We start from the raw sequence: 11,435 nt of genomic DNA, 5'->3' as shown, positions 1-11,435 counted from the left end.
TTTTTTTCTTTAAAGTTTATTCAACACAACATAATCTCCAACTTCACTGAGGCGGCTGACCACGTCCACGACCGAAACCCCCTCTCTGCAAGACAAAGCAAAGGAGCATTAGCAGCAGCCCCACCCACTTGGAGGGTTTCTTCCTCTCCGGTCTCCCCACTAGAGACACCCCCAAACGTGAACATCCAGAAGACCACCCTGCCCCACCCCTCCTGGCTGTGGAGCGGATCTGAGTGTTGAGCCAGTTTCCCTATGTAAAATAGAGCTATGGCTGCAGTCAATGCGGAGCTAAGGAAGCCCCAGCCCAGGGGACCCACACTCCACTTTCCTCAGGTGAGATCTGAGAGCATCAGACTGCTCTGTGAGCCCTGCCACAGGGCGCCATGAGACCGCAGCCCCCAAGGCAGGCAGGCAGGCAGGCGACGTGGATTAGCTGCCTTTATAGTGGCAACTGCTCCCCTTCACAGAGAAACCAAGGCAGACTGAAGGGAGTCTGATGGTAGAGCCAGCCCGTCCCGGGGCCCGCAGGATCATCAAGTGTTCAGTTTCAAACGTCATCAAATAAATTCAGAGGCTGGGCCCTCGCCATCGGTTAATAAAGTGTGCCACAGACACGCCGTCTGCACACGTTCACACTGTTAAAGTACAGGACAGATCCCAACATGGTAGGAAAAGGAGCCATCACACCCCAGAACCCACGAACCCAGTAACCACCCAGAGCAGACAAGAGATACTCACAAACTGGAACTCCGTGGCCGAGCCAGCCCCAGCCTCGGCTTTCTTGTCAGCTCCAGCTGGAAAGAGAATTGAGTCACGTACGATCTGACCTCTGGGTAGCAAGGACGTCACCTCACCACGCACCCTGGCAGTGGGAAACACGGCTTGCCTCTCCCCCCACTACTCAGAAGCCCCTTAGTCACCTTCCAAACTCAGTAACTGTGTGTGCTAGGCAGACACCAACTTGCTAACCATCCCTCCTCCTGAAAAGCTGCTCTGACCACCGAGACCCAAACCACAAGGCTTGGCGCAGGAGGGAATAAGCAAGCATCGCGAGACATCAAAGAGTGAAGGAAAAGGGGTGTAGAGCATCTGTGTTTTAGGGGAGATGTTCAAACACTTCAGGGCTAAATGCAATGCATCAGCAGCCAATCAACACCTCCCTGATGTAGGCTTACACTCAGACTCAGTGTATCGGTGGGTGAGCCAGGGCCAACAGGACTGGAGATCACTCTCTCCTTCACACCACAGGCCCTGTGTTCACCTCCAAGCAGAGTGCAGAAAAGGACGGCTTGGTGCACACCCACCCCACAGCCCAGGCTTCCCCGAGTCTCTCTGGAGAGCCCCGCTGGGTCTTCTAGGTGTTCACTTAACCCTCACTTCTGTGAGCCTGCTTCTCTAAGGCTCCTGAAAACTGCAGTGTCCTCCCCAGTGGGTATGAAATACAAGCTCAGTGACAAGAGCATCACGCGCTGTTCTTGTTCTCGGCTCCCCACAGGTGCCTGGCGCACAGCAGGCTCAAGGCAAGCATTGTCAAAAGCTAGAGTCCACAGGGACGGCAGAAAGCATGGGCTCCCGCTCTCCCAAGGGATGTTAGCTCAGCTCTATCAATAGGCCGTGTTCCGGCTCACAGGCCTTCAGTCCCACACCAAGGACCTCCTGGCCACCTTGGAACAAGGACCGCACTCCACCCAGGGCTAGCTTAGAAGCTGAGTTCAGCCCCAGGCAGAGAGGAGGAGATACTCACGGGGCACAGCGCTCCTTCTGTAGGTGTCTCTGTCTGCCTCCCCTCTTGTGAATCTTGCAGGCCGCTCACCCTCTGGACCTACAGAAACCAAATTATATTGTGAGTGCAGGGCAGCAAATGACTAAGGAGCAGGAGACTGGCAGCGCAGTGGGCTCCCAGCCCCCTCTGGCAGTCAGACTGTGACAGTACCAACTCTTCAGATGCAAATCAGTGCCACAAACTCACCAGAACTTGTCACCACTAGTATTTTGCTTCCTCACATCTTGATTAAAACAATCTGAGTGGTGGTGGTACATGCCTTTAATCCACTCAGGAGGCAAAGACAAGGCAGATCTCCAGTCTGAGATTAGCCTGGTCTACAGAGTGAGTTCTAGGACAGCCAGGCTACCCAGAGAAACCCTGCATCCAAAAACCAAAAATGAAACCAGAACCAAGTAGCCAGTAACAGTTCACTCCATGCAAGGTGCTATGAAACCCTGGAGACCTGAACTTGACCTCAGATTTCGTGGGGAAAAGACCCAGCTTTCAAAGTTGTCTCCACACTTCCACAGGCTTTCCAGTTTCCCCTGGCCTCTCACATACACCTCCAAGGCATCTATTCAGCACATAGCCACCTAACATGTTTCTGAGACGGGGTCTTGCTCTGTAGCCCTCGCTGGCCTGCTTCCTGAGCTCTGGGATTAGTGTTGTCACCTGGAAGGTGGGGTGTGGTGGCACAGCCTTTAATCTCAGCACTCAGGAAGCAGAGGCAGGCGGATCTTTCTGAGACTGAGGCCAGCCTGATCTACATAGTAAGTTCTGGGACAGCCAGAGAAACCCTGTCTCAAAACGCCCAAGTTATTGCCACTAACTTTTGACTTTCACTGACTGACTTTATGTGACACAAAATCTCACTGTGTAGCCCTGGCTGTCCTGAAACTCAACAGCATCCCTGCCTTCCGAGGGCTGGGATCAAAGGTGCGCACCATGGTCGGCCCCTCACAAACTTGGTTTCCCCTGGGCGACTCCGAATGTTCAGCAGAGATAGACACCCTAGCTGCTAGAATACCTTAGGCGGTTCTGCCCGAGTTCCTGGGCTGAGCCCTCTCCAGGCAAACCCAACTGTGTTCAGGAAGCTCTCTACCCTGTCACCGCAGCCTGCAGCTACCATGTTCAAGTGACTGCCATCTAGCAATGATCTCAGGGACCTGGGAGGTTGCAGACTCCTGACACAGAAGCCTGTCCTCTCAGGCCATGCATGAACACAGCTGGCTTCTCCTGCCCATGTCTGTTCCCCACGCCAAATCAATACACAAAACGCTTCTTTCCCACACAGGAAAAAACAGCTTTGCTCTGGGCTCAGCACCACCTCTTCCTGCTGGACAGTACTCTGCCACACCACCAGGTCCCATGCAGGCACTGGGGGAGGCTGTAGCCATGAAAACAAGCTAAATGCCACCTCACAAGACTCTAGGTCACGCCGCCGGCCACGCAAGGAGTTCAAGGCCCATCTGGGCTTCATGAGACCCCATCTCCAAAACAAACACACAACCAATGCTCGCCCAAAAGCAGTCTCTGAAGAGGCTCTCGGGGCATCCAGGATACGCACCTTTGGGCCGAGGTCTGCCGGTCTCGGGACGGCTGCGGCGCAGGGTGGCGGGCACGATCTCCGGAGGTAGGTGCAGGTAATCTCGGAGGTACTGGATGCCCTCATTCGTGAGGTACCAGTAGAAATGTCTCCAAGCAAACTGCTCCTTCACGTAGCCTCGAGACTTGAGAGACTGCAAGACAGAGACAGTTCAGTCGGCAGCCAGCTCCTCGCCAGAGGCAAACCCCTCCCCGTGAGTCCCGAGCCATACCTGCATGGCCTTCATGACGTGAAGGTTGGGCACGTTCTTGTCTGCCAGCTCGGGGTGTTTGGGCATGTGGACGTCTTTTTTGGCAACCATCACCCCTTCCTTAAAAAGGAGTTCATAGATGGCAATCCGGTTCTTCTTGGGCATCAACATCTGCAAAGAAAAGACGTGGCCGAGAAACAAACTTCAGCATGGAGGTCAGGAACCAGGATCCAAGTTCCAGATCACCCACCGTTGCGGCATAAAAAGTGACACCACAGGGGCCAGGTCCCTCCTCCTTCACGTCCAACAGTTTGGAGGGAAGAAAGCTTCCAGGACGCTAAAAGAAGAGGGTCACAAAAGCCACACATCTGCTGTCAAAGCCCTCACAGCCAAGTGTTTAGGGGTGGCTGACACAGACCCTTCAGTGTCAACCATACTTGGGGACCAAGCAGAACCAGAGGTCGTACCTAGAGCAAAACCGGGGGGTTCTTTCTTAAGAAATACCGGAATGACGCGGAAAAGGAGTCCCACTTCCTGCGGAGGGAGCACTAGGGCAAAGGGCTTAGTGCTCCCCTGAAACTCCTCCCCAAAGATAACGCTTAGAGACTGGAGGGGGGCAGGTAAGAGTGAAGGGGCCTGCGGCGAAAGGAACACACGCAGGCGGGCGCCGAACCCCGGACCCGGGCGCTTCCCGCCACACGTGGCCTTCAAACTCCGCTCCTCCATCCGCCGCCATCGGGACGCCGGTGCCCGTCAGCGGAGTGCCCGGGTCCCAGAGCTGCGCCCCCCCCCCAAGCCCCCTGGCAATGGTGCGACGAGCTGGAGTGGAGGACGAGAACGGCCTCCGCCTCCCCCCGGGGACGCGGGCCCGCCATGGCAGTGCCACGGCCGGGATGGCGGCCGATGGAACCCGGACCCCAGAGGAACTCACCGCGGCGGCTGCAGGGTCCGAGGCGGAGGCTGGAAAGGAAGGGGCGTGCGCGGCGCAGCGTCTCTTCCGGGCTGCGTGGCCCCGCCTCCCCGCAGGACCCGCACGCCACCTGGGGTGGCCTCGGCAGTGCCTGAAGAGCGCGGTCGGCGCTAGAGCGCATGTGCGGGTCGTCACCCTCCCTCCTCAGTCCCTCCCCCACTGGAGGATCAGAGCCTGTGCGTTGTTACCCGGAACTGGTGGTGTGCACGGAGTCGGTGCAGGATGGAGGCGGAAGGGGTAGGAGTTCAGGGATAGACTAGGTCAGCCTGAGCTACCCGAGACCTTGTCCCAGAAGGACAAAACGAAAGCATACGTGACTGGGTTACTTTTTTACACATTCCAGATTAATTTGCAGGAACAAACTGTCAACTTAATTAGGGCTCACTCCCCACTTAACCCTGCTTATACTGGAGTAAATTTTACTTAACGCTTCTTAAAGTCTCTCGAATAAGAAATGCTACTCATCAGGCAGGGCACCATCCAGGCAAGACACATCCAAGTAAGACCCTCCCTAAAAAAATAATAATAGCAGGAAGAAGGGGGGAGATAGAGGGGGGAAAGGAGGAGGAGAAGGAGGAGGAGGAGGAGAAGGAGAAGAAGAAGCAACCACATGGTGGCTCACAACCATCTGTAATGGGATCTGATACCCTCTTTCGGTGTGTCTGAAGACAGCGACAGTGTACTTAAATATAATAAATAAATGGATAGAAGAAGAAGTTATTTAAAAGACAGGGCATGTGTGCAGGGCAGAGGCAAGCAGATCTCTGTGAGTTCAAACCCAGCCTGTTGCAAACAGCGAGTTACGCCCAAAAACGTACAACTCACATTGTTGATTTAAATGTATACCTCTCCTTTACCTACCTGACTAAACGTTTTATTTACTGGGTGTCTTTGTTTACTTGGAGACGAGGTCTCATGTCTGTAAAAGCCGGATGCATGAAGCCTTAGGTTTGATCCCCGGCACCAAATTAACTGAGCATGGTGGCAGCATTGGAGGAAGTGGGGGAACAGGACCCTCTCTCCACCCACCCCAAGTCTACAGATGTCTGGTGGGGGACTGAGATGGGATGCCACAGTCTGGTCCTTCTCTAGCCTGTGTTGCTCTCCATCTTGAGATCTCCCAGCCAACGCCTCAAGTGCTGAGAAGCCAGGTGCGGCTGTAGCCACGTAAGCACCTAAAATAAGGTAGCTTCTGCAGAACCAGTCCTTTTTCCTAATTTATTTTTAGACAGAGTCTCTGACTGGCCTGGAACTCCCCAGGCAGACCAGGCTGGGCTGGAATTCACAGCTACCCTCTGCTTCTGCCTCCCGCGTTTCTAGCCTTTTGTCCGTAGCATATTCCTCTCTCCTTTATGACCTTTGCAGGCTCTGTCCGAATCTTTCCCGGGAAAACTGTGCTCCCCCCATGTTTGGCTCCATCTCAGTTGCATTGCTTTTGTCCCCAAATTTCTGGGGATATACGATAAGTATCATGGGGTTCGCTGGCTTCCTTGCAGTTGCCAGGCACCCAGACTCCCAACACTGGGCCTAAAAAGTGTTTGGGCTAGAAGGGATAGGACATCAAGCACTGCATAAACCCAGAATATGAGGAGAACCTGTGAAGAAATGACCGGAACCTGGTAGTAGGGAAAAACATGATGGAGTGGGCATGGGGAAGCCAAAACCTACATAGAAGTCAGAACAGGGAAGGAGAAGAGAAGGCTCTGTGTGACACAGAGACAAGAGCCTGGACAATGTGACCTCGGCCTCCTTGGAGTTTGTGGAAGTGTAGGGAGGGGCGGAGTCTGTGGCTTCAGTTCCTGGTGCTGTATAAAGTTATAAAGCTGGTGTGGTGTGGCCAAAACCTGTCACCCCAGCTCTCGAGAGGTGAAAGCAGGAGGCCCCCAAGTACAAGCTTAACCTCGGCTACAAAGAAAATTTGAGACGTGTATCAATAAATAAAGGGGCTGGAGAAACGGCTCAACAGTTAAGAGCACTGACTGTGGGGTTGGGGATTTAGCTCAGTGATAGAGCGCTTGCCTAGCAAGCCCAAGGCCCTGGGTTCGGTTCCCAACCCCGAAAAAAAAAAAAAAAAAAAAAAAAAAGCACTGACTGCTCTTCCAGAGGTCCTGAGTTCAATTCCCAGCAACCACAGGGTGGCTCACAACCATCTGTAATGGGATCCAATGCCCTCTTCTGGTCTGTCCAAAGACAGTGACAGCGTACTCACATACATGGAATAAATAAATAAATAAATACATAAATAAATACATAAATACATAAATAAATAAATAAAAATATGTGGGGTTGGGGATTTAGCTCAGTGGTAGAGTGCTTGCCTAGCAAGTGCAAGGCCCTGGGTTCGGTCCCCAGCTCCGAAAAAAAAAAAAGAAAGAAAGACTATGGGGGGCTCCTATTGAGGTCTCCCTGCTAAGGCTGGGCCTGAGGCAGGGACAGGGAGACCAGGGAGAGAGCGCCCAAGATACTGGACAGGGTGAGGAAGACTCATCCCTTCTGTCCGTTAGACTCTTCCGGAAGGCTTTTAGGAGTCTGGACCACTTCCAAACTGGCCTGGCTGCCAGGGATGACCTTGAACTTCTCTGTGTGTCTGTTTGTCTTATAGGACAACCTATAAGAGCTGGTTCTTTTTGAATGGTCAGGAGTAAGTGCCTTTGCCCACACAGCTCTCTCAGAGGCACAACCGTTCCAGTTTGTTTTGTTTTGTTTTTTTCCCGGAGCTGGGGACTGAACCCAGGGCCTTGCACTTGCTAGACAAGCGCTCTACCACTGAGTTAAATCCCCAACCCCAACCATTCCAGTTTTATCCAGTGCTAGAGACTGAACCTAGGCCTTCATGCTTGCCAGGGCAGACATATCTACAAGTTGGCCTGGTACTTGTCTTCCTCCCTTCCTTCTTTCCTTCCTTCCTTCCTTTTTACTTTATGCACATTGGTATTTTACCTGCATGTATGTCTATGTGAGGGTGGCAGACCGTGGAGTTACAGACAGATGCGAGCTGTCATGTGGCTGCTGGGATTTGAACTCAGGACCTCTGGAAGAGCACTCAGTACTCTTAACCGCTGAGCCATCTCTCCAGCCCAATATGTTTTTAAATTGGTATTGCAATATACAAATACACCCCAGAGAATTCTTGGATGGATCTGTCTAGGCCAGCCATTCTCAACCTGGGAGTTGGAACCCTTTGCAGGGGGAAGGTTACATATTAGATATCTTGTATATCGGATATTTATAGTACAACTCATAACAGTAGCAAAATTAGTTATGAAGTAGCAACAAAAATACGTTTATGGTTGGGGCCACCTCAACATGAGGAACCGTATTAAAGGGTCACAGCATCAGGAAGGTTGAGGACCATTGCTCTAAGCCAAGGAGCTGAATATGGCCCACAGCTCAGGAATCCCATGTCTAGTCTCTGCTCCAGCATTTTGAGTGGTGTTACCCGCTCCACCTCCGTCACCCCTGTCCCGTGTCAGCTGTATCTGCATTCGCCAGCTGATCACAATTATTCGCTGTCCCCAGTGTCTGGCTTCTGTAAATATTGCGGTCGAATCTATTTAAGCCGATCTAGTGGCCCGGATGTAGCTGAGCAGCTGGAGTCGGGAACCCAGGGTAGAAGTCAGGGTCTAGGTTCTTGGGCCTCCTAGGGGTCTCCTCAGACTGGGCATGGGCAAAGACGGCTGGTATTGGCTTTCATGTTCCATCCCTTAGTTCTTAGGTCTTTAAATTCAATCTGTCAAGTCGGGAACTGAAGAAGGTTTGTGGGGGCAGCGCCCCCTATGGGCAAAGCCTTGGTAGCGCCACTGACCCCTGGGGCTTTGCAGGCAGCGGATGCCGACATCCTCTTCCCTTCAAACAATAACCCAGATAAAGCTCTGCAAACACCCCGGGTTTCACCTCTTCGCAATCGCCCTTCACACACCTAGAATAGCTCTTCGAGCCTGGAGCGCGTCGCCTCTTCCCACCCACACAGAGGCTCCTAGGACGAGCCATCTGTGCTGCAAGGCCCCAGTAAAGCTCGCAGCGCCGGAGATTGCGGTTAGTGGGTAGACAGAGCCTGGTATGCTCCCGACGCAAGCGTGCACCCCCGCATGCTTACGTCGCCTGCATCTGGTGCGTCGGGTGAGGCTTCGACTCCTCTGCATGGAGTCTGGTGGTCCCCTCCCTACAGGCAAACCATCCAGGGTTGACCCCGTAGGACCACGCCTTTATCTGTTTGGGATGGCGCCTCTGCCCTAGCCTGCCTCTGTGACCCTCCTCCACTAGATTAAACCAGCGCCAAGGTGAGAGAAGCAGAGTCCCGGAAATGGGTGCCAATTCATACCCTGTTTTCTCTTGCCTCCTGGATTCGTATTGTGAGTGATGATTTTGTACACCGTCTCTATGGCTTGGGACTGGTCTGAAACTCTCTATGGAGACCACAGCTAGCTTCAAAACTGTGGCAATCCTCCCTCCTGTCTCTGCTTCCCAACTTCTGGGGCACAAGGTGTGTTCCACCACACCCTGATAAGACCCTGTCTCCTCTCCCTCTTCCCCCAAACTCCTCCAGATAGTTTCTCTCACTTCATAACCCAGGCTGGCCTTGAACTCACAGAGACCCATATGCTTCTGTCTCCATAGGGCTAGCATTAAAGGCTTGGGCCACCTGCTGAGTCTGGTTGATCTTTTTTTTTTTTTTTTTTTTTTGAGACAGCTATTACATAGACCAGGCTGGCCTCAAACTCATGGTCCTGCAGACTCTTGACTCCTGAGTGTGAGTATTGCAGGCACGTGAGTTCACACTTGGCTTTAAAATTGACCGTCATAGGACCAGCGAGATGGTCTCAGTGGGTAAAGGCTCTGGCTGCTCGGCCTGACAACGGGAGAACCAACAAGTTGTCCATAAACATTGTATGTGTGTGCCTAGTATGGGCTGGTCCACAGAAGCTACCTCTCTTCCTGTTAATTTTTTTTAATGACCTTTTTGAGGGGCTAAACAAATGCCTCATCAGTTAAAGGCACCTTCCGCCCTTCCACAGGACCTAAATTCAGTTTCCAGCACCCAGGGAGGGCTGCTCACAACTGCCTGAAACTACAGCTCCAGAGACCTGGTACCCTTTTCTGACATCCGTGGGCACCTGCACACTTGTAGGGTTCACACACACACACACACACACACACACACACACACACACACACACAGAGGTGTGCGTGCACACACACAATTTTTTTTTAAAGAGATTTATTTATTTTATATATAAGTACACTGTAGCTGTCTTCGGACACACCAGCAGAGGGCATCAGATCCCATTACAGGTGGTTGTGAGCCACCATGTGGTTGCTGGGATTTGAACTCAGGACCTCTGGAAGAGCAGTCAGTGCTCTTAACCACTGAGCCATCTCTCCAGCCCACACACACACAATTTTTTTTTTCTTGGTTCTTTTTTTCGGAGCTGGGGACCGAACCCAGGGCCTTGCGCTTCCTAGGCAAGCGCTCTACCACTGAGCTAAATCCCCAACCTCACACACACACACACACAAATTTTTAATCACCGTTTTAGAGGAATCTACAGTTCAGAGGAACCAATGACATCACACCCTATTTCCAGAACTTTCCTTTTGAGAACTGGAGCTCTGTGACGCAAGACAGGATGCCAGGGCCTGGGAGTTTGGAGGACAGCAGGGCAGTGGTTTTCTGGCTGTAACAGCAAAGCAGACAGTCTCGGCAGATGCCCTGGGCCTCGCCAGTTCCCTGTGACTGCAGCACCTGAGAGGTGGATCCGGGCCTACCTCAGTTCCGTAGAAAGTTCCGGACCAGCCTGGGTTCCATGAGACCTCGTCTCAACTCTATAAAACAAAACAAACAAAACCCTAAGTCCAAAACAGAACTTGGAAGGATCTGGGTGTGCTGATTAGGAGCTGGGGCAGGAGACAGAATCCTAGGCCAGCCTGGGCTAGAAGGAGACATGCTCCTCTCATCAGAAAGCAAAAACCCAACCGAGGCATCGTCCCCCTGTTTCATTAGCCAGAAGCAAATTACGGTCCCACCCACCCTCGAGACGAATTTTCCAAATGCCTAACTCCTCAGGGTCTCTTAGGAAGAGCTAGAGGGCTCCTGCTTTTGTGTTTATGAGACAGAAACTCACTACGAAGACTAACAGGCTTGGCCTTAAACTCAAGGAGATCCACCTGCCTCAGCCTCCTGAGTGCTGGGATTAAAGGAATCAGCCACCACACCCAGGCACCTTTTTGTGTTTTTGAGGGAGGGCTCGTGGAGACCAGGCCTGGTTTGAATTCACAACATGGCCCCCCCTAGTTCACCTACGCCTCCGCCAGCTTTCTGTTTTTGATGGTTCCCTGCGATGCTTAAGCTTGGCTCTCCTGGAACTTACTCTGTAGACCAGCCTTGAACTCTGAAATTCACCTGCCTCTGCCTTCCCAGAACTGGGATTAAAGGCCTGCACCGCCACACCTGGCCCTAGGTTCTTCTTTAATTTGTTTCAATAAACCTGAAGCTTAGCTGGGTGGGCTCTTCTCCTGAAGTCACTGCTCCCCTGTTCCATTGAGGTCAGAATTTAACGTCTTCATCTTTTTTCCTAACACACGATTCAGCTCCCTTCCACTTCCTGCTATGCCCCTTTCTCATCAACACAGTCAATACTAGAAATCCCCTCTCCTCTGCCAAAGCTGTTAATTCCTAAGTCTTCACTTTAGCCTCAGGCAGATTCTTTTTTGGGGGGAGGTGGGGAACAAAGGCAGAAAGCAGCTACAAAATACCTAGAGACAACCTCCTGTTGTCTTTCACACAAGAGTGTGGTGGGACCTGTCTGTCTACAGGCAGAGGACCTCCCTCCCCTCCCTCTTCCTACGCTCTCCCCCCCCCCCACTTTTGAACCCATCTATTGGAACCAGGGCTGGCTTTGAGCTC

At 52.4% G+C, this 11,435-nt stretch overlaps 1 protein-coding gene across 1 annotated transcript; it reads right to left on the bottom strand.

The window, feature by feature from the left end:
* Rps10 (ribosomal protein S10) lies at positions 1-4,580 on the bottom strand. The gene is made up of 6 exons (XM_032888334.1): positions 4,493-4,580; positions 3,583-3,732; positions 3,333-3,504; positions 1,745-1,822; positions 739-794; positions 1-85 (listed from the first exon to the last, which is right to left on the bottom strand). The coding sequence occupies exons 2-6, from the start codon at positions 3,730-3,732 to the stop codon at positions 44-46; spliced, it is 498 nt and encodes a 165-aa protein (XP_032744225.1). The 5' UTR covers positions 4,493-4,580; the 3' UTR covers positions 1-43.
* Between the last annotated feature and the right edge of the window lie 6,855 nt (positions 4,581-11,435).

The sequence above is a fragment of the Rattus rattus genome, chromosome 18, assembly GCF_011064425.1.
Source record: "Rattus rattus isolate New Zealand chromosome 18, Rrattus_CSIRO_v1, whole genome shotgun sequence".
Classification (NCBI taxonomy): Eukaryota; Metazoa; Chordata; class Mammalia; order Rodentia; family Muridae; genus Rattus; species Rattus rattus.
Note: the sequence above shows the minus strand (reverse complement) of the source record. Positions and strands in the feature narration are given on the sequence as shown.

Bases quoted from the DNA above. Each gene is read 5' to 3' on its own strand.
- Rps10 (XM_032888334.1), bottom strand. From the start codon at position 3,732: ATGTTGATGCCCAAGAAGAACCGGATTGCCATCTATGAACTCCTTTTT. The intron at 795-1,744 runs GTGAGTATCTCC...TTCTCTTTCCAG, and splicing joins CAGAAGGAGCGCTGTGCCCC to CTGGAGCTGACAAGAAAGCC. The intron at 86-738 runs GTGAGTATCTCT...TTTGTCTTGCAG, and splicing joins CGGCCACGGAGTTCCAGTTT to AGAGGGGGTTTCGGTCGTGG.